Source organism: Panthera uncia, chromosome D4, assembly GCF_023721935.1.
Source record: "Panthera uncia isolate 11264 chromosome D4, Puncia_PCG_1.0, whole genome shotgun sequence".
Lineage (NCBI taxonomy): Eukaryota > Metazoa > Chordata > Mammalia > Carnivora > Felidae > Panthera > Panthera uncia.
Genome location: NC_064807.1, coordinates 44,646,903 through 44,673,962, shown reverse-complemented (window position 1 = coordinate 44,673,962; position 27,060 = coordinate 44,646,903). Strand labels below are relative to the sequence as shown.

Genomic DNA, 27,060 nt, shown 5'->3' with positions numbered 1-27,060 from the left:
ACTTAAAAATCAGATGTGCCTATGTGTGGACATACGAATGTATATACACATGTATGTATGCGTGTGTGTGCACACACGACCTTATATTTTCTCTCTCCCTTTCCCTCTCCAGAGAGAAATACAAAACCCTGGCTTAGGGCTTTACTGTTTATTTCTAAGAAACTTCACGTATTCTGAATGCACTCACACGATCTGGTGAATTGGCAACGATGTCAAAAACTATATGAAAAAAGGGACGTAGGTAATATTTGGCGACCTTTTATTTTAGGTTAGAGCAGGCAGCCTCCCTTTGATGTTTTGAAGTCAAAGATGAAAACTCTCCACTTTGAAGCATAATGAACACAGTTACACATTTACTACGATCACCTACAATTTAACTTACACAACACCACAAAGACATCTAAAACAGTTCCCTACCTATCTTCTTACATCTGTTAAAACAGCTGGCTATGTTGAATACATTTTCACAATACATTTGTTAACCATATGATAAACACACTAAGCCAAACAATACAAATAACATCAGTTACCACTTATCTAATTAACTGTACCAATCGCTGTAAGAAGATAACAACTGAAGGGGAAGTGTGAGATCATCCATGATGCGCTGTAAAGGTATTACATTTTAGTCCTAAGAATGATCTGAAGGTGCTGAAAGAGGTGATTCTCTAGAAGGTGACCCAGGGTTTTCCTCAGGTGGAAAAACTGTGAGAGTACAAGCTCGAATGCCACCAAGAGACTCTGGAAGGTCAAAAACTTTATGCCACTCATCCTTCTCTGGGTCATATTTCTGGACAATTTCTACCATACAACGATTATTCCAAGAATATCCACCTACAACATAGATTTTATTTTCAAAGACGGCAACTCCAACATCACTTTGACCTCTTAACATAGCAGCAATTGGAGTCCACTGGTCCAGGGTTGGTGAATAGTATTCACAGCTTAGAACATCATCATAATCGCTTGTTCCTCTGAAGTGATTGCCACCAATGACATAGAGCTTGTCTCCAACTGTACACATGCAGTGCAGACCTCTGACTGTAGTCATTGGAGCCTTCTGTGCCCATTTGTCTGTATCTGGGTCAAAACACATAAGCTCATTTTGGAAAGTGTCATGAGTAATTCCTCCTGAAATATACATTAAGCCTCCATACACTGTTCCGGCATGGCCATAGTGCGGTTCACTCATCTTTGCAACATAGCTCCACTCATTCATCCTTGGGTTGTAACATTCTACTGTGGCCAGCTCACCAGCTGCACTGCGCCCACCAACAGCATATAAATGTCCCTTGAGAGCACTCAAGTGGAAGAATGTGCGCTTTTCGTTTAAAGATGCAACCTGCATCCATTTGTTATACCGAGGATCAAATCTGAAAACTGTATCGACAGCAGTCTTTCCTTTCGTGTCATAATTACTTTGACCACCAACTACATAAAGAAAGTTTCCAATGACAGCAATACCATGCTGGTAACGAGGAGCATCCATGGGGGCTAAAGATCTCCATTCTTGTGCCCTTTCGTCATACATCCGCAGTTCTTTACTGACAACCAGCTGCTGCCTCAAAACTCCTCCTAATGTGACCAAGTGCGTCGAGTCAGATCGAATGGCAGTTCTATCTGACTGCATCACTGGCTGCATGTATGGCATCATTTGGTAATTGCTAGCTTCTAAAAGCAAATTCACACAGGTATTGTCTGTTCTCATGAAATCTACTGTCTGCACGTAATTGATGAGATCCTGTGGTGTCATCAATGGAAATCGAATATTCTTCATTAATTTTGCAGCATAATCCATCCGAGGATCTTCCAACCTTAGCCAGCGACAGGCAGCCTTGAAGAGCTCAAGTTCAGTACAGTGCTTAAGACTATTACTGGAAAGCACAAAGGCAAGCCGTTCAAAAGGGAGTTTTAGAAACTCTCCAGTACTCAATAATGCAGGAAAATTCTTCAGGATGAAATTATTGACATACTTATCCACTTCTATGAGATTGTAGGTGTTAGCAATTCGTCCAACTTCAACGCAGTTATCTAAAGAGACTCCCGAAATAAGAAATACTTTACAGAAGTCCAAAACAGGTAAGATTTGTAAAAAGCTGGCAGCTTCAAGAGTGTCCTGAAGGTTGTCCATATTAAGAGAAAGTTTTGCAGTATAAATAAAATCAATTATTTTCTTCAGACCAACCTTGTTCACCCCATGAAGCTTAATGCACATTAGATCTTGTTCTTTCATTCCACCCGTGAACATAGCCTTGAAATAATCGCTAGCAGACGCCATCATAGCTCTGTGAACGGGGAAGATTTCATCTCCATCACCCGGTACCAGTGTCACATCGCAAAGCAATCCTTCTATTCTAAGCTGATCAAAGCCTTGCAATACCACCGAACTGTGAGTATTGCTGGTAAAAAAACGTGTGGTTCCTGCCTTGCAAGGCTGCAAATGGGCGGAGACGCCCATTTCGCCGTTACCAAGAGACACTTTCATGTGTGAAAGCCTTCCTTTTGCACAGATCTGTGCCGGAGAAAGAAGTTATAATCTGAAAGCTTTCAAGGAAACGAGGCTGTCCAAAGAGCCGGGGAGCTCGCTTTCCTTATCAAGGGCAAGCAGTCCCTGCGGCACCCCTCAGATCACACCAGTCAGTCATCCACTGAAAACTGTCCGATAGCAGGACCACAAAGGGCTGTGGACCTCAAATCTGACTATCATGCAGATGATTCATCACCAGAAAGCTGTTAAGTGACCCGGTTCACCTGGTCCGTCCGGCCTGCGCTGCCGCTCCTCCAGCAGTTCCGCTCCGGGCCAAGGGGGAGGCGCCGCCACGTACTGCGGCTCGCTTGGCGGCGAGGCCGGCCACCTCAGCGAGCGGCCCGCGGCGCCCTCCGCTGTCACCAGAGCGTCGCGGCGGCTACGGAGAGCGGTGTTAGGACGAGGGCCTGGAACGAGGGCCTGGCTTGAGCCCGGGCCTGGAACAAGGGCCTAGCCCCGGACGCCGAGCCGCTCCTTCCGGAAAGGCCTCGTCCCAGGATCCCCAGGGCTAGGAGCGGCCGCGGCAGCTACTGCGGCTGCGCAGCCGTCCGACCTCGTCAGTGGGCTGACGTATGGGGGATGGGGAGGAAGGACGGGGGAGACGCAAAGGGCGGGGGTTGGGGAGGAGGAGGGGTGTGGTGTGGGCGCGAGCAGGGCCTCTCGGGGTCGCTGCGGGGGTGGGATTCAATGGGCCGGAACGGGTGCAGGTATGTTACGCTGCGCGTGTGGTATAAACGTGTCGCGGCCTCCGAGCTCTCCTCCTCAATTCGTACTTTTTCTTTAAGATTTGTACTTCCTGGCTTCTGCCTTTGGAATAACAATGAAATGCGGCTTTTGTATGAATTGAAAAGAAATGGGGCAGTAGAGAGGGCGGAGGAGGAAGATGCTTAACACTGTGCCTCAATAAAGCACGTTAGCTGTGATTTCTATCCGGCACAACATAACACCTCAATTATAACTTGGGTTCATATTTTCAAATTACTAATCACTTGAAACATACATCGTGTGTCTCTCAGTAACCAAACTGTGACCCCGCTATGTGAATAACGTAGCCTAAATTTTGTCCTCAAAATGCAATTCCATCATCAGTAATTGTTTCCCGCTCACACATCTTTACGTGGCTATACAACTTTCCAATGAATATACATACTATAGTTTCCTTTGCCCATTATTTGCTCCTGAATATATATAACTTCTTGTACTTCATTCTTTTATAGTCTCTAATAAACTTATAAAATCTAGGCACAAAACTTTCCCCCGTTTTTGGATAAATCCTAAGGATGGGACTCAAGACATGTAAAAATGTTCCCAAAATGTGGTCACCAGCAATGTTTGTGCATTTCCCCTCTATTTATTTTTCCCTTTATGAATATTTTTATTAACTTGAATTTCTTTCGTAGTAAACTTAAATTTTGGCATATGAATAAATGTACATTGTGACACAATTTCTTCCAACACTTTCCACAGTCTGAAGGGATTCATGTCTTTTAAATCTGTCTAGTTTCTTTATGCATATGCGAACTAGTAAGAATATAACATTTTATTATACTCTATTTTCATGTAAAAGATAGCAACCTATAGTCACTGTTCTGCACCTACTTTTTTTTTCACTTGGAGATCTTCCCATATTTGTAAATAGAGAACTTTATATTGTTTCCCTATAAATGGTTGTATCATAAATTATTTAACCAATCCCCTACTGATGGACAGTTAGCTGGTTCCAATCGTTTTCTTTTGTTTCAGTAGATGGCAGCAAGTTCCAGAGGGTTCAGACTGCCAGTGGCCTCCACCAGATGCTCCAGCATATCTTAAACATGTTCAGCATAAGAGGTTGGTTGGATTGAGACTGACCTGAAAATATTCTTTACTGGACTTCATCAGCATTGGGAAGTCTTGGAAACCTGCTTGGTGCAGGAGTTGGCGATAGAAAGACTCCCCTGAGCAATGAAGACTCCATACTGGCTGTGAAGAAGGACTTCTAAGGAATCAGTCTCTATCTGAAAAAGGAAGAATAGAGCTACTATTTTGACAGCTGTCAGAGCAAGAAATGATGAGATCTCTTTATTATCAAGTTTGCAAGAATGATTAAGAGCTAAGGAAACAGACCTATGCTCTTTTATTTGTTTGTTTATTTATTTAGAGAAAGAGGAGAGAGCTAGTAGGGTAGAGGGGCAGAGGGAGAGAGAAAGAATCTTTAAGCAGGCTCCACACACAGTGCAGAACCCAATGTGGGGCTCGATTCCATGACCCTGGGATCATGACCTGAGCTGAAATCAAGAGTGGGTCTCTTAACCAACTGTGCCACCCAGGTGCCCCAGACCTGTGCTCTTAATAAAACAATTAGTATGGAGGTGCTTGGGTGGCTCAATTGGATAAGCGTCAAGACTCTTGATTTCAGCTTAGGTCATGATCTCAAGGTTCATGAGATTAATCCCTGTGTCTGATTGTCTGCTGACAGCACAGAGCCTGCTTGGGATTCTCTCTTTCTCTCTGCCCCTCCCCAGATCTCACATGCACTCCCCCTGCCTCAAAATACATAAATGAACATTTAGTAAAAACAATTACTATGGACAGATACACTTCATCATACTCCCACATGTTTAGTCATTTTGAAAGATTTCATCATGAAATAAATCAAATGTGTCACATTTATTGATAGTATTAAGCAACTATAAAGTCAAAACACCCAGTTCATAGGAGGCACCAGCCCATCATAAATGACTTTATTCATGTACTTACCTATTTTATTGTATTTATTGTTTTCAATATTTTTGCTTGTATGCTGTTATGCTCACCTGTACATCGTACTAGTTATACAGTGGTCACCTTTATATTTTTAAATTATTCTCTTTGTTCTGTTTAAAGTTTTACTTTCAAATCTTTTTGTATTGGTTTATTTTTAATAAATAAATACCAAGACTGTTTTTGTAGCTTAATTAAAGGTACAGTTCATCCATTCATTTCATCCAAACTACATGTAATACTTAAGTCTCTAAATCATAGGCGCTATGCCTGCCTTCAAGATAAAAAGCTGAATAAAGAAAACCAAGTGCCATCCCTCTTGGAACTTTTCCTTTTTGTTGGAAGGAAACATGAAAGTCTTAAGCAATCAGTTAATTAATTTCAACTACATTATAGACTAACACAGAAAGCAAAAGAAAAGTAGCATCTATCACCAGAAACTGGAGGATGCAAAAATACTAAGCCCTGGTATCTGTTGCACAGTTCTAGAATTTGCAGAGTGCTATGGCTAGAAATGTTAACTTGGGAGCTGAAGTATACCTGGTCCCTAAATGCTAAGGAATGAATAAGGTCTTTTAGACATAGAAAATAGAAAGCCTACCACAAATTGAACCGTAGGGACCTTCACAATTTCATGGGGGAAGAGAATAAGGAGCCTGAGAACGACACTGGAATGGAGGCAGCACAATAGGAGGACAAGCAGGAGACAAGGGTGATGAGAGGTGTTTAAGGCAAGAGATATGTCAAAAGGTGATGTCTTGTCTTCAGGGAAAGTGAGGTTTGGCAGAATTCGTGCCCCAGAATCCAGATCAGAGTGTATTGACTGAGGGTAAATAAGATAAGAGGTATTGGAGACAGAGTGGATAGAAACTATTGACTGAGGGTAAATAAGATAAGAGGTATTGGAGACAGAGTGGATAGAAACTTTTCTTGAGAAGGTTTATCTGTGAAGGAAAGAAGAGAAATAGGGAAGGACCTGAAAGGAAAAAAATTGGGATAATAAAAAGATAAATTAAAAATTTTTCAAAATCAGGTGCAACCTTTTTACAAACATTTTGGGGGATAGAGTTCCAGGAATGGGTGTAGTGGCACCAAGCGTATAAAATCAATATTTTATTTCTTTTAAATAATTGCTTATTTAATAGTCTAAAATGTCAGGCATCACTGTTCAATCATGTTTATGTACTCGTGGGCTAGAATGTTCTTTCATTTGCTTTGTTTGCTAGTTTTAGTTCTCTTTATTTGGGTTTCATTTTATGACATTAACTAGTTTTGTACTGTCCTGATGAATTTTGTTTTTATATATCCTTACTTCTGAAAAGTGGGTATAAACCTCATGCAGATTGTGGCTACAGTCCTATAATGTACCTCTTTGTCAGTTTCATATTTACAAATAACAGCCCATTTTCTTTATATTTTCTCTGAGTGCCGGTGTGTTGAATGTGTAGAACACCAGTACTCTCCGTCCTCATTCCTCCATAGATCTTATGAATTATCAGTTCCCATTTATGTTTTAAATACTTCACATTTCTTTCTTCTTCTTCTTTTTTTTTTTGAAGTCTATTTATTTTGGGAGAGACCACACGTGTGCACAAGTGGGGGAGGGTCAGAGAAGAGAGAGAGGCAGAGAGAGAGGGAAGAGAGAGAATCCCAAGCAGGCTCTGCACCATCCTTGTGGAGCCCGATGCGAGGCGAACTCAGGAACCTCGAGATCATGACCTGAGCTGAAATCAAGGGTCAGATGCTCAACCAACTGAGCCACCCAGGTGCCCCCCTTCACATTTTTTTCTATATTCCATTAGAATTTTGTTTATTTTTATCTATGATTTGAGAGGAGCATCTAAATCAATGTGTCTAGATTGCCAGGCATTTATCCCATTACCATTTACTGGAAAGCTCTTTTCTTCTGTATTAACATCTAATTCTAAACTTAATTACTACTGATAATATGACCATATCTGGGATTGTTTTCTTCATTGTTCTGGCCACCTGAGTTCCCTTACTGTCACCATGTTTACATGTGTTGTAACTATATTATAATCTAATTCCTTGTCTGGTAAAGCTAGATATGTAAAAATGTTTCCTGTTCTATTCTTCGATATTTTTGCTTGGTTATCTTTCCTGATTAACTTCTGAATTGTTCTACAGAGGTCAGCATGGGTCTTATAAAAATCATGAAATTTTAGGGGCGCCTGGGTGGCTCAGTCGGTTGAGCGTCCGACTTCAGCTCAGGTCACGATCTCGCGGTCCGTGAGTTCGAGCCCCGCGTCGGGCTCTGGGCTGATGGCTCAGAGCCTGGAGCCTGCTTCCATTCTGTGTCTCCCCCTCTCTCTGCCCCTCCCCTGTTCATGCTCTGTCTCTCTCTGTCTCAAAAATAAATAAAACGTTAAAAAATTTTTTTAAAAAATCATGAAATTTTATAATGTTACCATAACCATCCTGCAGTGAATATAAAATTCTGAGAAACTTCCTTCACCAGATGGGCAAATGAAGCTTCATTAGCGAATTTCTCTTTCACAAAAATCTAAGGTAGGGAACAAAGAATAGATTAAAGCATCAGAAAGTACAAATGTAACCACTAAAAAGAGAAGCCCAAGGAAAAAGAGAAAGAGTAATTTTTCAAGTAAAAAAAAAAATCGATTAAAAAACCAGAAATCCAACGTAAAGAATCACCCATAACTCACTAGGGGAGATTCAACTTGCAGATTCTATGCAGGGTTCTGCATGGAACACCCCTTCTGCTCAGAAACTACTCAGCTTCCCAAGTTGTGGTTTTCTCAAATGGAAAATGGAGTAAAAAAATATTTGTAGAGCTGACATAAGTACATTTAAAGGCTCTTAGCCACCCCTTCCTTGGGGTTAGCACTTAATAAGTGGTAGCTATTTTCTTCATTTTCTCCATTACATGTCTTTTCCTATAAACTGGTTTGAAACTATGCCATCTCTCTCTTGATAGCTGACAAGTCAGCTGAGTTCTAGCAATAAACCTGAAGAAAATAAGCGGGCATCGCATCAAAGACGTGTTTGATTTCTGTGCAGTCAGCACAGTCAGCGTCTTACATCAGTATCTGAAATTGGGAGGAGGCTCCTAGCCCAGGATGGGGAAGATGTACCTGATTCTTTTGCTGATTCCAGCACCTGATACCTCTCCCTCCTTTCCTGGATCTATTATTCCCTTACCTCCATTTTCACACAAGTTTCCTTCTTCATTCAGCTCGTCACTTACCGGGGAGCCCTCCTCCCGTGCTCCCCTTCCTCACACTGCCCTTTCAGTACAGCAGCTCCCTGTTCTGTTGTGGTTTCTGGCTGAAAGGTTTCCCAGATGAACACAAAGAAATAGTTGAATGATATTTCCAGATTTTGTAAAAAAACCTATGTAAGAGAAGTCTTCCTTTTTTATGTCGAATACGTTTGAAGAATGAGGGCAGCCAGCCCATGTAGTTCAAAGGAAACAGAAAGCAGGATGCAGTCACTGTGTGGGCTAATAAAGCTCTGGCAGGAAGAGCCCGAGATGGCCAAGTACGACAGGGCCAGACATCAAGTCTGTGGAGGGCAGGCTTTTCTGGTCTGTGTAGATGTGCCTCTTTGGGGGAATTTTCCTCTGGAACTGATAAGAGGCTCTTTCCTAGCAGAAATTGATCCTCATATTAGGAATAAGCCTCATGCCATAGCTTTCATTACAGAAGATGAGTCTTCACCTTTAAGCAGGGCCTGGCACTTTTGGGCCTGAGGCAGCTATAGTGAGAGCAAGAGGGTGCAAAATGTTTCCTTTCTCCAACCTGGTGTGCAAACTCAGGGCCCCTGATTAATGACCCGCTCCTCGTACTGTCTGACGCTAGGAGGTGGGTACGGCCTGAAAATCTGAGGGTAAAAACTGCAAAGGTATTTTGAGGACAATCTCATATTTGATGGTGCATTAAATTTCTCAGTTAATAGTAAATTCCCAGTTTCACAAATTCATTTTTTATACCAGATCTCTTGACTTTATAATTAGGAAAATCTATTCATCAAAACTTTGCATCAGGATTGCAACATCCCTTTCTAACTCTGACACAGTAGTAAAAGAGAGCAGTCCTGCTCCAGGTTTGTCTGGAAACTTCCTAGACACCCCTAGTGAAAAGCCCAGCTAATTATCACATCTTCACTGAACCCTGAAGACTAATCCCTTGGCAGAGTTCTTAACTCACAACGCTGAATGCCTACGGTTGCTGCATGGCTGTTTTTACGGCACTAATTACCCTATATTCCTCTTTTGTTGTGTCCTGTTCCTGGAAGATGAGAGCCCCTTGAAGGAGAGGACTTTACTTGATTCATCTCAGAGTGGGTATTGACGAATGACTTTCATGACTGTTACCTGCTGTTCACTATGACAGCACCTAATTAAAACGCACTGAAACCTTCTGTTTGTCCTTGCGTTAAATCTGTTTCTTGGTAGATTCCCCAAGCGAAAAGTATGTTGCTATGAGTGAAACACAGAACCTTGTGATTAAGATAAAACACCTAGTAGGGTGCCTGGGTGGCTCAGTTGGTTGAGTGTCCAACTCTTGGTTTCGGCTCAGGTCGTGAACTCCTGCTTCATGAGTTCAAGCCCCGCCTCGGGCTCTGGGCTGTCAGCGCAGAGCCTGCTTGGGATTCTTTCTCTCCCTCTCTCTGCCCCTCCTCTGCTCACATTCTCCCTCTCAAAAAACAAAAAACAAAGATAAAACACCTAGAATGCATGCATTCAGTGACTGAAAAATATACCAAGACCAAATAACAGTTAAGGAAAATAGGTTTCAAATCACACTGGCTGCATCAGATGACTGGGTTATCTTTGCTGATGTGAATAAATAATATCTAAACACTCCCTGGAGGGAGTATGGATGACTGGTCAGAGAGCTCATTTATCACACTATTCTCACATCGAACATGTTAATCTGCGAAAGTAGAGAAACCAAGGAGAGTCTAGACAAGGATGGCCTTCTCAGTAAAGGGCTGTGTAGCACCTTGACCTGTCCCCATTCTGCTCCCGGATGTACTCTGAACCTCCCATCTCCTGCAGGGACCTGTACAAGTTCCTTTTTGAGGCTACTTTTCTGGAGCAGTTACAGCCACCAAGGAAGCAGGCATTCTTTCCCATGTGGGACCTGGGGAAGACTGTTCTCTTTGGGATCCACTGGGGCGTTAACTCTGATCTCTTTATCTCTGACCCCTCCCTGCCCACTGGACCATTTTACCTCTCACTTTCCATTTTATCACCACCACCAAGGGGTGCCTTTCTTCCTCCAAATCCATTTATCACCGGATCCCATAATATTCAAGGATCATTCTCACCCCACCACTTGCCTTTTACTTTCGACACAGAGCATGCAAAGCTACCAGAACCTACTCCCCACCATGTCTTTCAACACTACCCCCTCACTTGACCTACACTTCCCACGTCCATTTTCCCCTCTTCAGTTACCTGTGTTTCAAGGACAAACTCCACGCCAAGGTTGCAGAGTCCCTGGGAAGAACCCCCCAAGCAGGTCAGAGAGAAGAGATTATCACAAGAAATTCAGTCCCTAAACTGGATAGCTCTTTCCCTACACCTTCACCTATGGCAAAGGAAGGCCAGATGGCCATGTGAGGGGGCCCCTCTAAGACTTCTCATAGGTTTGTAGAATCAGGCCCCCAGCCTCCATCAGCCTTACCGGGACCTATGGAAAACATGGTATACAGTATTCAGAAATGGTTGTCTGCATAGACCAGAACAGTCCAGGAGAAGAGAAACTCCACATAGTCTTCTGCCCTATATATTACGTTACTGTACACACACACACACACACACACACACACATATGAAATCTCGCCATTTGCAACAACATAGATGGAACGAGAGTATATTATGCTAAGAAAAATAAGTCAGTCGGGGCGCCTGGGTGGCTCAGTCGGTTAAGTGGCCGACTTCGGCCCAGGTCATGATCTCGCGGTCTGTGAGTTCGAGCCCCGCGTCGGGCTCTGTGCTGACAGCTCAGAGCCTGGAGCCTGTTTCAGATTCTGTGTCTCCCTCTCTCTGACCCTCCCCCATTCATGCTTTGTCTCTCTCTGTCTCAAAAATAAATAAATGCTAAAAAAAAAAAAAATTTAAAAAAAAGTCAGAGAAAGACAAGTATATGATTTCACTCATATGTGGAATTTAAAAAACTTAACAGATGATCATAGGGGGAAAGAAGGAAAAATAAGATAAAAACAGAGAGGGAGGCAAACCGTAAGAGACTCTTAAATACAGGGAACAAACAGAATTGATGCGGGTGGGGTAAATGGGTGATGGGCATTAAGGAGGGCACTTGTTGGGATGCACACAAGGGGGGAGCCTCCTGGGTTCTCTTCCTGAGGCCAAGACTACACCGCATGTTAACTGGAGGGGAAGAAAAGCTGAATCTTGACATGTATGTATATGTATAGAATATGGATCTACAAAGATATATGTCAAATTATTTATAGTGTTTTATACAGGGAGTTTGGTGGCAGTCTTCCACTATTTACATACTGTTAAACATTTTTTATAATGAAAACATGTTTCATAATTAGAGAAAAGCTGAGCTGTATAAATGCACCGGATGTGAGAGTGGGTCACCTAACACCATTAAAAGGAATCTTGTGATGAAAAAATATATATATACGACCACACAAACAAGGCCGACCGAGGAGCTGAATAAGTAAAAAGAATGTGACGGGAAGAAAAGAATATTCTACCATCCAATCACTGCCTCCTCACCACTTGCAGCAATTAGCTCTTCGGTCTCTAGAAGATATCTGTTCTTCTTGATTGTACAAAAATGGAAAAACTACCCTTTTACTTTATTATTCCTTCTTATAAAAGTTTTTTTCTCTTCCTTTTGCTTCTTTTGGATGGTCGTACTCAAAGTTTCATCCTGGTCCACAAGTTGCAAAAAGGCACAACAGGACTGTGCTGGGCAAAGTACACTTGGGGACCAGTGGCCCTATGATGTTTATTAGAAGCAATTTATGGATGTGATAGTTGTCTCTGATTGAGGGCATTACAGTTACAGAGGGGATCGCTGAATGGGGCATTGTTGAAATAGAGGGAATGGGAAAGATGTGGATATTGGGAAGCCAAGGGTGGGATGGAGTAGCCACATTATCTGTTTTCACAGCTCTTCTAAAACTGCCCTTCAGCTATGATGTCAGGATCTGGAAGCTATATTGCTGTTGCCAATCAGATAGCTACTCTTAAAAAATTTGACTCAATGGGTGTCTGGGTGGCTCATTTGGTTGAGTGTCCAACTCTTGATTTTGGCTTAGGTCATGATCCCAGCATCATGGGATTTGGCTCCACGCTGAGTGTGGACCCTACTTAAGATTCTCACAATCTCTCTCTCTCTCTCTCTCTCCCCCCCCCACCTCTCTCCCCTGCTCACCTAATTAAAAAAAAAAAAAAGCACTCTCTAATTAAAAAAAAATTGACTCAAGAAAGCCACAACCTTAAACTTAGGAGCTAAGTCACATTAACGACAATGTTCTGAGGTTGTTAGAGTTTATGTCGTTCTTACCTCTTCTCAAGTTTTACTGTTTAACCTTTACTTGGATTCTATGAAATATCATTATATTCCTGTAATTACCCTGCATATTGATGCAGATTGTCACATTGTCCTACAGGCATATTATGTGTATTTTTTGAGGACAAATCATGATGTCCCTTTAATAATAAAAATATAATTTAAAAATGTTTTATCATAGGGACTCCTCGGTGGCTAAGTTGTTTAAGTACCCGACTTTGACTCAGGTCATGATCTCACAGTTTATGGGTTCAAGTCCCGCATCGGGCTCTGTGTAGACGGTTCAGAGCCTGGAGACTGCTTCCGATTCTGTGTCTCCCTCTCTCTCTGACCCTCCCCCGCTTGTGCTGTCAAAAATAAACATTAAAAAAATATTTTATCATAGATTCTTATCCATCTTAAAATCTCTATTACAAACATACACTTTATAATATGCACAGTATTTTATAACTATAATATATATATTACAAATAAAAATAAACATTGGAGGTGTGTGCTCAACATTTTTTCTGAGGGGTAGAAGGTGAAACATCGAATACCTGTATCTCCATAACCCTGTGTACCCCACCTTAAAGACATGGTGGACATTCTCTGGGATTCCACATACGTGTTCAAAGGTGACAGCTTTGTTTTGGTCACAGGAATCGCACAAGATTTATATACACACTTTTCTGGACATGTTACGCGTACCCAGAAGAGCTAGATTGTGTGAGATTGTACGCCCACAGCACCGAGTAAATGTCACAATCCCTTCTTCCAAGGTGGTTGTGGGCTCTCAGGACAGATCAAGGGCCTATAAGTCACCCCTTCTAGAGCCTGGGTTCATAGAAAGTCCCTGCCCTGCACCCCTGGGCCTCGCTCTCCACCATCCACCAATTCTCATCTTCCTACATTATCTGCCTGGGTACCTGGCAAATCTCCTATCACTAACTAGCACAAGGGCAGTCAAGATCTAGCGCTCCCTCCAGGAAGCTGGGGTCAAGTATCATCCAAATATTCAGGACAGAGATGAGGCCAGTTTAGGACTGCACACAAGTTTAGCACGAACCCCTTGCAAAGGTGTTGAGCTGGCCCCAGTGGAGAGCAGGGACTGTAACTCCTACACCCCACGTGTGGAACTCAAAATTGCTGTAGTGAAGCCTTGAGTTCAGAGGGTGAGGGGGAAACATCTAGGACCATGAATCTATGGTGGGGCACAGTTTCCACCTGCGCCCAAGATCCCATTCCCTTCCGGATGACAGCTGCAGAAGTGGGCACTGCGACTCATTTCTCAGCCTCGGTGAAAGCATACCGCTGGCCCCCCACCCCCACGGGACATGCCCTGGGGCCAGTAGGGGACGCAGAACTTGGGGCTCTGTTCTGGTAAAGTGCTGCTGGTGGTGGTGGTCTGTCGGGAAGCGTGGACCACGGGCGTGTTAGGGTTGCTAAAGCAGGACGTGTTCTCCACTTTTCCCTCCCGATGGGGAGGTAGCTGCAGGCAGGGCAGCTGATAAAATTGCCTCAGCAAAGCCGGGAGGGAAAGGAGAAAACACTGTTTACAGGTTCGGGAGAGAAACGGACACGTCTTCCAGTAACACGCATGTCACTCTCTAAGCCACTGGAAAGGAACTGGATGCAAAATTAGGGACATGAACAGTGAGCCATGATACAGGTCACCCCCTCTCCTGCCCACCAGGCAGCCCAGCAACGAAGGGGGTCAGTACTGCAAACTAGGTGCTGAGATGGATGTGCTCAGGCCTGAGACGACAACAGGTGCTACTCAGAGGTGGGCATTATCCGCAAGACCCATCTGTTTTGAAACAAACTTTGAACTCAAAAGTCAATTCTCCCTGCCATTTGGTCCCCCTGAGGCATTGCCCGGCTCAGCAACACCAAAGCAGGGCAAATGGGTCGCCCGGTCATCAGTGACAGGAACGTTCACACTGCAGACACACAGCACCTATAGCGAAGTGAGGAGAGCATGAGGAAGGGTCAAGGGTTGAGTGGGTGAAAAGGAGGGACACAGACGGGTGGGAAGGAAGGAGAAGGTCTCTATCACCACGAATCAGGCCACTCCCATTCCTTGCTCTTCTCCCCCAGTTCCTGACTCAGGCTCCACCTGCTGGTGGCTGCCTAGAACACTGACGAGGTGGCCTGAACTTGGTGCCATCTTGGCAAGTGTGTGTACATGTTTTCTTGTGCGTGGAGCAGGTGGTGTAGAGGGGGAGGGTGTCTTTGAGCACAAAAGCAATGCCTGCCAGACCCCTTTATGGGTAAGTCCTTTTTTACAGCCATTCTTGATGACACTGTGCAGGATCGTGTGCTCAAAGCGAATAGTTGGTGATCGTTGCATGCTTGGTAGAGTCACGGGGTATCTTCTTCAGGACATACACCGCACCTGAACCACAGGCAGGTTCTGCAATTTGTGACAAGGATGCGGGTGTTCTGGGCTCACCCGGGACCACAGTTCAGCCCGCTGAAGCCAATGTGGCCAAACATTCCAAAGGTCTCTCCACAGCCATCCACATGGTCGGGGTCAATGCCGCTAAAGGCCGAGTGGAGTCACTGCTGAAAAAAGAAGAGCCACCAAAAAGTGGAGTCACCAAGGAGGAGGAGTCCCCATGAAATAATAGAAGAGCGACTGGAGCCACCCTTTGTGCCATTTCCACCTGGAGGAGAGAAGAGGGTGGGGTCAATGTAGCTCATCCCGGCTCTCCTCCAGTCTCTTCACCTGCCTTGGCTCCCTCATCCAGGCCTAGAGAAGCAGCCCTTAACTCCTCCAGGCAGGTGCACACTTACACAGCAACTGAAGCCGGGGAAGATTCACGTCTGCTTTTCGTTACATAATTAAAATGGTGAACATTAATTTTTAAAATTGCTTCTCCTAACGTGAATTTCAGACACGATGAGTAACCACATCGGTAGAAAACCCAGGGCTAGAGAACTCAGGGAGGGGGTGACCCTCAGGAGTGACCCTCCTTATGCTCCCAAGGGCAAACACTACTCCCCCAAGGAGAGGCAGTGGCTTCACGTGCTGAAGGACTGGCCGTGGGTTCCATAACAAGCCGCTTCTGACTCACAGTTCTTTGCTTTTCACTGGGGCTGCTCTACGTTGTGAAGTACTAGAATCATCCAGTCTAGAATCCCACTCTCTGACCTCTGCCTTCGCTTTTTCCAAATTGCCCTTCATAGGCCAATTAGTCAGGAAACGACAGTCTTCTGGCTCTTACAGGTGTCCATCAGCAACCTCTGGTCTTTGCTCTCTCTTCATCCATGGTAGATGTTAATAGGCTGAGTTGTGTCCACCACCGGCCCCGCAAAATTCACATATTTAGGTACCAACCCCTCAGTATCTCAGAATGGAACTGCGCTTGGAGAGAAGGTCTTTAAAGAGGTGATTAAGCTAAAATGAAGCCCTCAGGGTGGGCATTCATCCAATATGACCGGTGTCCTTATAAGAAGCTGTAGAGACACAGAAAAGGTCACGTGAGGACACGGCAAGAAGGGAGCTGTCTACAAGCCAAGGAGAGAGGCCTCAGAGGAAACCTAATCTGCCCACACCTTGATCTTGGACTTCTAGTCTCCAGAACCGCAAGATAACAAATTTCTGTTGTTTAAGTCCCCCAGTCCATGGTAGTACTTGCTATGGAGGCCCTAGCCAACGAATAGATTTCATGGACCATGACTGAAGCAACATTCTAAACACCCTCACCTCCTTCTTGATTCATCATTCCTATCGGGCAAAAGACCAAACCCTCTGCGTCTCCCTGCACCTGATCTGGCTGAGACTCACTAGATAAGATCACCCAGGCAAGTATATTGTGCCACCACAGTCCTACAGTCTCCAGCTAAGGGACATCTCCACTACTACCTGGAGTTCGGACTTCCATTCATCCCACCTGTTTGGCTAAGTTCCTTCTCAGTGCATTTAAGAGACATGAGTGAACAAGACTGACATTGCTCCCTGCTCCTGGGACCTGGTATCACTGTTCCATGGTCAAGTCTCCCGTCCTTAATTATTTCCAACGTTCTCCACTTTGACAAACTTCTATTCCCCCAACCTCAACACATGCATCACACGCCACGTCACAGAGGAAGCAGAAGCCACCAGAAGAGAATTTCTCTTCGCCAAACTAAAAAAAAAAAAAAAAAAAAAAAAAAAAATGTGTAGCCCACCCCTCCTCTCCTCCTTTCCTGTTATAGTGAAAAAGGTTTCTCAAGGTGAATCCATTGAACTTTCCAGCTGGGAAAGTTGCCTTTCTTTCCCCAGGCATACTCCTTTAGTCTATGTTGTGACTTTTGGCTCAGTTGTTTATTATCGCCTTGCACAACAAGGACTCACTGCTCGATCACCAGCATTAAGTGCTTAGCATTTAGCTGGTACTCAAGAACCAATGTATTTTTTGGATCCGCTTGTATAAGAGTATACCAAAGGCATCACTGTATAGCTTCTATATAACATGGAATTCTGCAGAACAATCCCGGCAATCTTTCTATGGCAGTTCACACAGATGGACCTAATTTTGTATTTTGGGTGCGACATAGTTCGACGATTGGACAATTCCACGGTTGTTGTTAAGCTTAATGAACAGGGGAGTCCCACTTCCCAAATGGGAACCTCTCATGCCCAGGGCTGCCTGCAGGAGCCCTGGGCACTAGAGGTTCCCTAGTGAAGCAGCAAAGCCCAGCCTACGTTGTTACAGCAGAGCACATTTGAAGCTCTTTCTGGAGAACCCGAACCTCAGCAAGATGTCTGGCAAATTACAGCTACTCTGTGAAATGCGTAAATAGCTGACATAAATAATCTCTTCCGGCATCTTCACTTAGTATCAGGCCACCTGTGATGATAATCTTTAAGGTACAGGTAAAACAATGGTATAAAGACAAAGACAACTTGTAAGAAAAAAAAAAAATATATATATATATATATATATATTATATTTATATGTAAATATAAAATGAGGGAGATGGGAAAGGGGATGTTCTCTGACTTTCAGACATAATTTTCAGCCAAGGAAAATCACAACGCTTCACATCAAAAACTCTTTCCAGTGTGGCCATTCGGTTTGGGTGAGTTAGGAACTTGCCTCACACACAACCTGAAAGGGGGTGTCAAATGACTTAGTAATGAAGAAATATTTCAAGGCAACATTCTTAAAAACAAAAGTTAATGATAAAAAATCCTTGATGAACAAAATATCAAAATTTTAGATAAAGACAAGATCTGGCCTTGAATTACAAAAGCCTGAGAGTTGTACAAGTTGGGTGAAGGGACAGCAAAATTCGATTTTGACAAATTCCATTTGGTCTACCCATTTTTTTGTCAAAGAAACTGAAGTTCATTTACTTGCTAAATATCCCGAACACTATTCACACGACACTGCCAGAAAGGAGTATGATTTGCTTACTTACCTCTGATAGTGAAGTGTATGTCTCAATACATAGAGAAGCACTTGATGAAAATTTTGATTTAGTCAAAATGGAGACCGAGCCTAAAAATGTGCCAACAAGATAGTTATCACTGTTTTCAGCCGAAGAAAAGATTATCAAAATAATGGCCTGCCATAAAATCATATTTTCAAACTGTGGGAAAAGAATATCATCTGGAATGTGGAAATGAATTAGGGAAAGATGGAGAAAAGAATTAATGTAAATTAAACATGTGTATGCTACTTCTCCAATACCATTTCAGTACTAACGTTAAATTCTCTCAGACGGCAACTCTCTCAAATGAAGATAAATTGAGCAAAATAGTTAGTTCTGAAAATGATTCATGAGTTTGCTTTCATCGAAGCCCAGGAAATGATAAATTCTGGGTTTGGTATACATAAAATATTTAACGTTAAAATAATCCGAGTTTTAATACACCTACTTTTCAATATTTTTCCAACAGTTTAACGTTGCAGGAAAAAGTAACCTTTACATTTCAATAAAATCATACATCTTGATTCGTGTCCAGACTGTAGATGCGTACCGCCTTTCCCTGACCTCGCGTCCTTCTCCCCCAGAAACAATCCTGGATCTGCAAACATACCCCACGAAGTGCACTTTCATCCCGCATCCCGAGGAAATGAGCCCTTTGTAAACCGCTCTGGCTGAAACACTGCTCGACAAAGGAGAGGATCCACGCAGGGACCGACCATGAACATGAAAGGCTCGGTGCGAAGTGCGGCTCAGCTCCCCCTCGGCGGTCAGGGCCGACAAGGGAGGGGTCTGCTCGCTGTCCTCGCGGCCCCACCTTGTCCCGGATTCCGGCGGCGCCCCTCCCGGGAGGGGCTCCCGCTGCCTGCGAAGCTGCGGTTTCCGCGGGACCCGGCGTTAGACTACCTGGCAGGTTCCGCTGGTGGGCGATGCCGGTTGGGTCGTTACGTTGAGTTCGAGCGCCCCCTTCTGGCCGTTGGGGCGTAGCGAGGGGCCTGGCGCGCGCTGTTTAAGAGCTGGCAACCTGCGGTTTCACTGTGGTCCAGGTGAAGCTGAGAAATTCTCCACTCCTGGTCTCTGCAGACGGCAATGGTGATGGTCAGCGGTAGCTGAGTCTGTTCCTTTGGTTCGCTATGATTTTGGAGCCAAAGCCTGGAAAATAAGGACACCTGAATTCTTTTCAGGCATCTGAAAAGCAATGCCTATAAATTAGGCTGGAATGCCAGAATCCAATGCAAGTTTCCTGAGGAAAGTAGACATATCATCAAAATCCAGAAGACATAAGATCTCTGTTTCTGCTATCAGATTCTCCAGCATATCTTCAGTCGGCTCAGTATGGAGACACAGCTAGTTTACAGGAAGATCCTCCTGGAAAAATTTACCCTTTAGCCTTAACCACCAAACCAGGAACTACTGGAGGAAAGGCTGAATATAGAAATTCTTCAGCCCTGTCCTATGGGGATATTGCTGCCCAGAGATTCTTCCAGGGCATCATTCCCCATATGAAGGACTAAGCAGTTGTCAGAAAGAAAACTGAAGTGCACTCTTCCCTTAGTTAATAATCCCTGTAGGAAACAATCAGGACATGATGTTATACTCAACCGATTTTAATCAATTATGTCACTGTTTGCCAGGCTGGAAAAAGCAGTTGACAGTTCTTTCCAGGTGCTTACTGAAAAGGCAAAGAGAAAAATGGAGACTGAGTATTCCAATAATAACCAGAAATTTGTTTCTCAATCTGATATTCTACATCTTACAGAGAAAATATTTCTGTAATCCATTAAATGGTGGTTGTTGTTCTTTTTTAAAAAAATACTCTTCAAAAATCTTTTATAACTTCCCTTGAACCATAATTCACATTGTGTCTTTTGATCATTTTTATATTATTCTCTCAAATCAACGATATATATTATGTGTTGGTTTTATTCGTTCTGTTTCTAGGATCAGCACGATTATTCTCTTAATGTATATTGTTTTGAGATCCTCCAATGGTAGCCACTGGGCTAGATGCCAAGGACTCATGACTTGATAAGGTATTTTCTTGCCCCACCGCTACCTTGCACACTCCCGAGGAGCTATTCTAGAGGAAAGGGATAGATCTTCAAAGGTGCTTCTATGAGCGGCGGCTAGGAGCCGGGATGTAGCCATGCTTACTTAGTCTGTGGACAGGGCACATTAGCAGACAAAAAAGAGTGGACCGGGTGCAATGCTGAAGTTATTAAACGCCATAATCATGAAACACCATAATTTTGGAAGTCCATAATGGAATAGAGCTCACTATCCTGGGCTTGGAGGTGAATGAATGGAGATGAGAGGTACAAGGTCCATAGGCGAAAGTTAGTTAATTACATGCGTCTCCCAGTGGTGCAGACTTTCCGTCCACAGGAGCTTCTGGTCAACCTGAGAGGGGACTGGGGATGGCAGGGCTCGGCACCCAGGTGCTCACGGATGGGCTGTGAGAGATCACCATGCAGCAGCAGCTGGAAGCGGCCAAGGTTTTCCAGTGTCAGGAGCCAGAATGTGAACATGGCCACGCCTCCACCCTCCCTGCCAGCCGATTCCTACCCTGCATTGCTCAAGGCCATCAGGCATCCGGACGCACAGAGAAACACACTAAATACAGGGAACCCTGCCCTCACATCTACACCCAAAGAATCCAAGAGTGGAGTTATCAACTAAGTAGAATGCTCAAGCAAGGCCAATAACCACTGTTCCTGCAGAGGGGGCTCCTTAGCACAACGCGGGTTCTGGATGCTAGTTTTCTTAGGAGCAGGTTGGAGACTCCTCCCTTCTCTCCTTAGAGCTCCTCACATGCCCATTAAGTGAAAGCAAAATCAGGCGGCTGGTCTTGCAAAGCTGAGTGCGGTCCTTTCACCCAGAAGAACAGCATACGAGTGGTTCTTGTTTGAGCCTTTGGCAGAAGCAGCCACCTTCAGGCCCTTGTATCCTTGAGTGCTGGTCTTCAGGCTTCCCTCTGCCATGGCCCCCAGCCCCCAGTTCTCTTGCATCGAATTTTGCCGACTTACACTTTGCTTTTCTGTCAGCGCAAAGGTCACTGCCCCTTTTCATTTTCATGACATTCAGACCTATGTTTGTTGTCTTTACGCCCGCACAACTGTCAAGTTTTGCTTTCTAGGAAGGTTGAAATGAGAAACAAAAACCTCTCGAGTCTTGAACATTAGAGAGAAAAACCGTGCAGCCCATTTCCTTGCTTTCACTTCCCTTTGTGTTAACCTCAGGATGACGTAGAACATACATACTGGAGAAGCAGGAAGACAAACCTCGCCCATAGGCCAGTGCCTGAAAAGAAAGGTATAACATTTTTACGTGAAAAATCACAAATGGGTAAGGAGAAGAAGGCTATTTCTCCCCGACTTACTAGTCTATCCCTCACCCGCCCCCCTGCATTCTCAGCATGAGAGAGATGAACAAAAAGGAAACGCCATAGAATCCTGCAGACTGAATGAACAACGGAAGTTCACTATTTCCTGTAATACTAGCTTCTACCAGGAGATGTCACCATTGAGCGCAACACGTTTCTGGTGATTTCAGTAAGAGACTGAACCATAAAAGCTGCAGTGGCAACGTCCAAAGCAGGTGCTTACTAAAAGGTGAAATTGTTGGCAGAAAGAGTAAGGGAGCCCCAGATAAAGAAAGACAAGATACAGCTTTCAGGACACAAGAGAAATCGTATCAGGCCCCAGCGATTTTTCCGATTTTCCGTGAACTCGGCCCCGCTGGTTCTACTTCCCCAAGCACCCTTCCAGGGAGGTGTCAGAATGGCAAAGGAATGGGAAAACCTCAGTAGTTAACGCACTTTAAGGGAACAAAGGGAGTGCGAAAATAGTCTCTACCCGGCGGCGTGGAAATAACCGTATCAGAAGACCTAAATCCGGGGTACAACTCCTAGCGCTGTCTCAAAAGTAAGCAAGACCCTGTTTTCCTCACCCGACATAAGGAGTCCAAGACCCCATCCAGTTTATACTGGTTCTCTGAGCTTGCCTGTAGTCCCTTCCCCTATCTGACCTTCACCTCTGCTTCATTATAATGTTAAAGTCCCCGTCCCAGGAGGATCACGAGCTTCATTAACGTAACACCCGATGCCTGCATAGGTAGGTTTTCTAAGTCAACCCCCCCCTTTACACGTGATGACAAAGCTCCCCTAAACATTCATCATAAACCTTAAATAAAAAGCACCCGCTCACCCCTGCTGGGGAGTCACGGCTTTGGAAGTGTTTCTCCTTACTTGATGCAAATATAGTTCCTGTGTGTGACATCCCCACCTGGTGTAGTCTAGCTGGAACTCACCAAGGAGCAGACTCACCTTAGTTGGGTTACAAAATGATTACAACTGGGTCACTCCCCTACTTACTTAGACAAAACAAACTTTTGCCTTCAGCCTCTGAGAGGGCTGTTGACCCTTTTGATACGTGGTCAGGAAAGGAAGGGGTCGCCCCTGAGAATTGGGTCCCTCACACAAACGCTCCAGGGGCAAGGGCAAGGATCTAGGGGCATTAACTGTTTTGCTAACAGAGAAACCAGCGCCCCCACAGCAGGGGAATTCTAATGTCCTTGGGACAAGGTGAGCCTGCCCTCAGGGAGTGAGTCCAGGACAGCTTGGGTTGACGTCACTCAGTCCCTCCAGAGGAAAACCGTTGCTAGAAGTGATAACTACCTTGTCCGTAAAGTGTTGCTGGGAAAATAAGATCATCTTGGAATTACAATCATCATAGCACAAGCACCTTAAAACAACCAGGCTTCCTGCTGGGGGTACTGGGACAGCCTGAGGAGAACTATAGGCCCCTGGTAAAACAAACAAACAAACAAACAAACAAACAAACAAACAAACTGTGGAGGAAAATATATATGTTAGTCCTGACTTTGTGGTCCCAGTGAAGCATAGCCTCAAACCTGACTGAGGTTCCAGAAGGAAGAGGGACATCAGAGAAGCTCATTCATTAATAACCATCAACCTCTGCTGTGATCCAAACGGGAAATAAAACGTAGTCCTTGGTTCTAAGGAGCTTAATTGCCAAGGATGGTCTGGTGATCCCTAAACAAATATAGAAGCCCTAAGGACTGAAGTATCTAGCCTTCTTGTGTAGAGAGTAAGGAAGATAAAAAGGAGCTAAAATTTTGTTCCTAGACAGTTATAACAATAAAAGTGAGTGATTCTCATTTGACTGATAAGTATCCATTGGGATGGACACATGGGAAGTCTCCTGGGAAAATAAACTTCCTACAAGTAATCATTTAGAATGATGACATATTCTTAGACAACATGGAGAATGCATAAATGAAAACAAAATCGGAAGTAAAAGTGGAGGGAAATGTTCAGACAATGAAAATGTCTGCGTTCCCTATTTAAGAGCCATGCTTCGAGGCCGTGCTCAGAGAACCTCGGCCCCGAGGTCCCCCAGCCGCCCAGCTCAGCCCGCCCAGCAGCCCCCTCGGCTTCCCCATGGCCCTCCTGCGCCCTCTGCTGACCGCCCTGGCGCTGCTCACCTGCCGCCCTGGAGGCTCTCTGGGCTGTGCCCTGCCTGGGAGCCACGCGCAGGTTAGCAGGGACAACTTGGTGCTCCTGGGCCAGATGCGGAGACTGTCCCCTTTCTTGTGCCTGCGGGCCAGAAAAGACTTCCGCTTCCCCCGGGAGATGCTGGAGGGCGGCCAGCTCCGGGAGGCCCAGGCCGCCGCCGCCGTCCTGCGGGAGCTGCTCCAGCAGACCTTCAACCTGTTGCACACGGAGCGCTCCTCGGCGGCCTGGAGCCCCGCGCCGCTGCACGGACTCCGCTCTGGCCTCCACCGGCAGCTGGAAGCCCTGGACGCCTGCTTGGTGAATCCTCAGGAAAGGGTAGGAGTGGGGTAAGGAAGAAGAGCCACGTTCCCAAGTTTGATCTTCGCCCTGGATCATGGCCAGCAGGGGGCGAACTTCCCTGTGAGGGTTTTGTTCTCCCACTCAGTAAACTGGGTTCCCCTGTTTCCCTTCACGTTCAACACTTAGCTCATCATCGCCATGGGGGCATTCACTCAGGTCCCCCAGCTATTCATCAGGACACAGAAACAAGCTAGCCTACATGGTTTTGAAAAACATAGAATTCCTGTTTAACTTTTGCTCTCTGCCCGTGGCTTTCTACTCTTAACAGAAATCTTGAAGCTAGAAACCACAACAGAACCAGAGCACCCTTGTGGATGGGCAGGAGGTGGAGGGAGCGAAAAATTGTGTAGGAGTGAATGGATTCAATAAAGTAGGGTGGGGGAAAGGGTGAGGGGTAGGGGGGAAGAGTGCCAGGTGTCAGGATCGGCCAATAAATTCCATGTTTTCCCCACTTCACTCTGGGAGATAATTCCCCTCAGACATTCCACCTGCCACTGTGTGCCGACTGGCTATAAATCGGTAACACCCCTGACGCAGGTACCAAAAATTTTGATATTTTCTAGGACACCTCTCAACTTCATGGAAATGCCAGCTTTTAACAGGCATTTTCTGGTAAGTTGTATGATTGTGACAAAACACTCAAGACGAGTATATTCTGATTAGATTTACGTTAAAGAGTAAGGATTACAAAGTTTTTCAGAATAAAAACCTCAAGGAGTTTCCTTTGATAAGAATTTAATATATCAAGCAATATTAATAAAATGGAAAGGAGAACATGTTTTCTAAATGCTAATACAATGTGAAGGCAAATATTGGTTATATAAAAATATAAATAGAGATAGGACAAATGCAAGAATAAATAAATAAATAAATAAACGAATAAATAAACAACAAATAAATAACACCTGTGCCGTCATTGCTTAGAGACTGAGGCCTTGGGAGATGAATATTTTTAACCTATTCTTGCTTAATACTACTGACAAAGTAGTCACTGGATTAAATATGCTCTACTAAAGCAGGAATTAGAGTCTCTTGAAGTGAGCAGACATAGTGCAGGGTGATGTGGCACGTCAGGCAATGAGAATCACTTCAAGGTGACCCCAGGTCTCCATCCTTGATGGCCAAGCTGTCTTGCAAGGTCGCCGAGGAGGACAAGGCTCTCATGATTTCCAGTCTGACAATTTCCCAGGCGCAGTCACTGTATCCCTGGTCCTCCAGGTAGACGCGGATGTCCTGGAAGTACCTCTTGATGGCCAGGGCAGGGCCGTGCATCCCCGGGGCGCGCTCTCCCTCGCCCGTGGCCTGCACCAGGCAGGCGTCCAGGGCTTCCAGCTGCCGGTGGAGGCCAGAGCGGAGTCCGTGCAGCGGCGCGGGGCTCCAGGCCGCCGAGGAGCGCTCCGTGTGCAACAGGTTGAAGGTCTGCTGGAGCAGCTCCCGCAGGACGGCGGCGGCGGCCTGGGCCTCCCGGAGCTGGCCGCCCTCCAGCATCTCCCGGGGGAAGCGGAAGTCTTTTCTGGCCCGCAGGCACAAGAAAGGGGACAGTCTCCGCATCTGGCCCAGGAGCACCAAGTTGTCCCTGCTAACCTGCGCGTGGCTCCCAGGCAGGGCACAGCCCAGAGAGCCTCCAGGGCGGCAGGTGAGCAGCGCCAGGGCGGTCAGCAGAGGGCGCAGGAGAGCCATGGGGAAGCCGAGGGGGCTGCTGGGCGGGCTGAGCTGGGCGGCTGGGGGACCTCGGGGCCGAGGTTCTCTGAGCACGGCCTCGAAGCATGGCTCTTAAATAGGGAACGCGGACAATTTCATTTTCTGAACATCCTCTCCACTTTTACTTCCTTTTTTTGTTTTCATTTATGCATTCGCCATGTTGTCTAAGAAGATGTCATCATTCTAAGTGAATAATTGTACGATGGAAGTTTATTTTCCCAGGAGACTTCCCATGTGTCCATCCCAATGGATTCTTATCAAATGAGAATCATCTTTGTCCTAAAGACTGAAGTGAGTAGGTATGTAAACACACAGAGACACACTCACTCACTTTTATTGTTTTAACTGTCTAGGAACAAAATTTTAGCTCCTTTATATCTTCCTTACTCTCTACACAAGAAGGCTAGATACTTCAGTCCTTAGGGCTTCTATATTTGTTTAGGGATCACCAGACCATCCTTGGCAATTAAGCTCCTTAGAACCAAGGACTACGTTTTATTTCCCGTTTGGATCACAGCAGAGGTTGATGGTTATTAATGAATGAGCTTCTCTGATGTCCCTCTTCCTTCTGGAACCTCAGTCAGGTTTGAGGCTATGCTTCACTGGGACCACAAAGTCAGGACTAACATATATATTTTCCTCCACAGTTTGTTTGTTTGTTTGTTTGTTTGTTTGTTTGTTTGTTTTACCAGGGGCCTATAGTTCTCCTCAGGCTGTCCCAGTACCCCCAGCAGGAAGCCTGGTTGTTTTAAGGTGCTTGTGCTATGATGATTGTAATTCCAAGATGATCTTATTTTCCCAGCAACACTTTACGGACAAGGTAGTTATCACTTCTAGCAACGGTTTTCCTCTGGAGGGACTGAGTGACGTCAACCCAAGCTGTCCTGGACTCACTCCCTGAGGGCAGGCTCACCTTGTCCCAAGGACATTAGAATTCCCCTGCTGTGGGGGCGCTGGTTTCTCTGTTAGCAAAACAGTTAATGCCCCTAGATCCTTGCCCTTGCCCCTGGAGCGTTTGTGTGAGGGACCCAATTCTCAGGGGCGACCCCTTCCTTTCCTGACCACGTATCAAAAGGGTCAACAGCCCTCTCAGAGGCTGAAGGCAAAAGTTTGTTTTGTCTAAGTAAGTAGGGGAGTGACCCAGTTGTAATCATTTTGTAACCCAACTAAGGTGAGTCTGCTCCTTGGTGAGTTCCAGCTAGACTACACCAGGTGGGGATGTCACACACAGGAACTATATTTGCATCAAGTAAGGAGAAACACTTCCAAAGCCG

At 45.1% G+C, this 27,060-nt stretch overlaps 3 protein-coding genes and 1 long non-coding RNA gene across 5 annotated transcripts; 1 reads left to right on the top strand and 3 right to left on the bottom strand.

Annotated features, from left to right (window-relative positions):
- Positions 1–242: 242 nt before the first annotated feature.
- On the bottom strand, positions 243–4,466 carry KLHL9 (kelch like family member 9). Its single transcript, XM_049620476.1, has 2 exons — positions 4,379–4,466; positions 243–3,334 (listed from the first exon to the last, which is right to left on the bottom strand). Exon 2 carries the CDS (start codon positions 2,483–2,485, stop codon positions 632–634), a length of 1,854 nt encoding a protein of 617 aa, XP_049476433.1. The 5' UTR covers positions 2,486–3,334; positions 4,379–4,466; the 3' UTR covers positions 243–631.
- Positions 4,467–13,239: 8,773 nt separating this feature from the next.
- On the bottom strand, positions 13,240–19,117 carry LOC125914897 (uncharacterized). 2 transcript variants are annotated; one of them, XR_007455478.1, is made up of 3 exons: positions 18,824–19,117; positions 18,202–18,281; positions 13,240–16,251 (listed from the first exon to the last, which is right to left on the bottom strand). It is a non-coding gene; the product is annotated as an uncharacterized LOC125914897 (long non-coding RNA). The 2 variants fall into 2 exon arrangements; XR_007455496.1 differs by having other exon boundaries at positions 13,240–15,458.
- Positions 19,118–20,160: 1,043 nt separating this feature from the next.
- LOC125914766 (interferon omega-1-like) lies at positions 20,161–24,090 on the top strand. The gene has a single exon (XM_049620369.1). The coding sequence runs from the start codon at positions 23,672–23,674 to the stop codon at positions 24,074–24,076; it is 405 nt and encodes a 134-aa protein (XP_049476326.1). The 5' UTR covers positions 20,161–23,671; the 3' UTR covers positions 24,077–24,090.
- A 1,025-nt stretch (positions 24,091–25,115) lies between these two features.
- On the bottom strand, positions 25,116–25,933 carry LOC125922955 (interferon omega-1-like). Its single transcript, XM_049631280.1, has one exon. It carries the CDS (start codon positions 25,763–25,765, stop codon positions 25,175–25,177), a length of 591 nt encoding a protein of 196 aa, XP_049487237.1. The 5' UTR covers positions 25,766–25,933; the 3' UTR covers positions 25,116–25,174.
- Between the last annotated feature and the right edge of the window lie 1,127 nt (positions 25,934–27,060).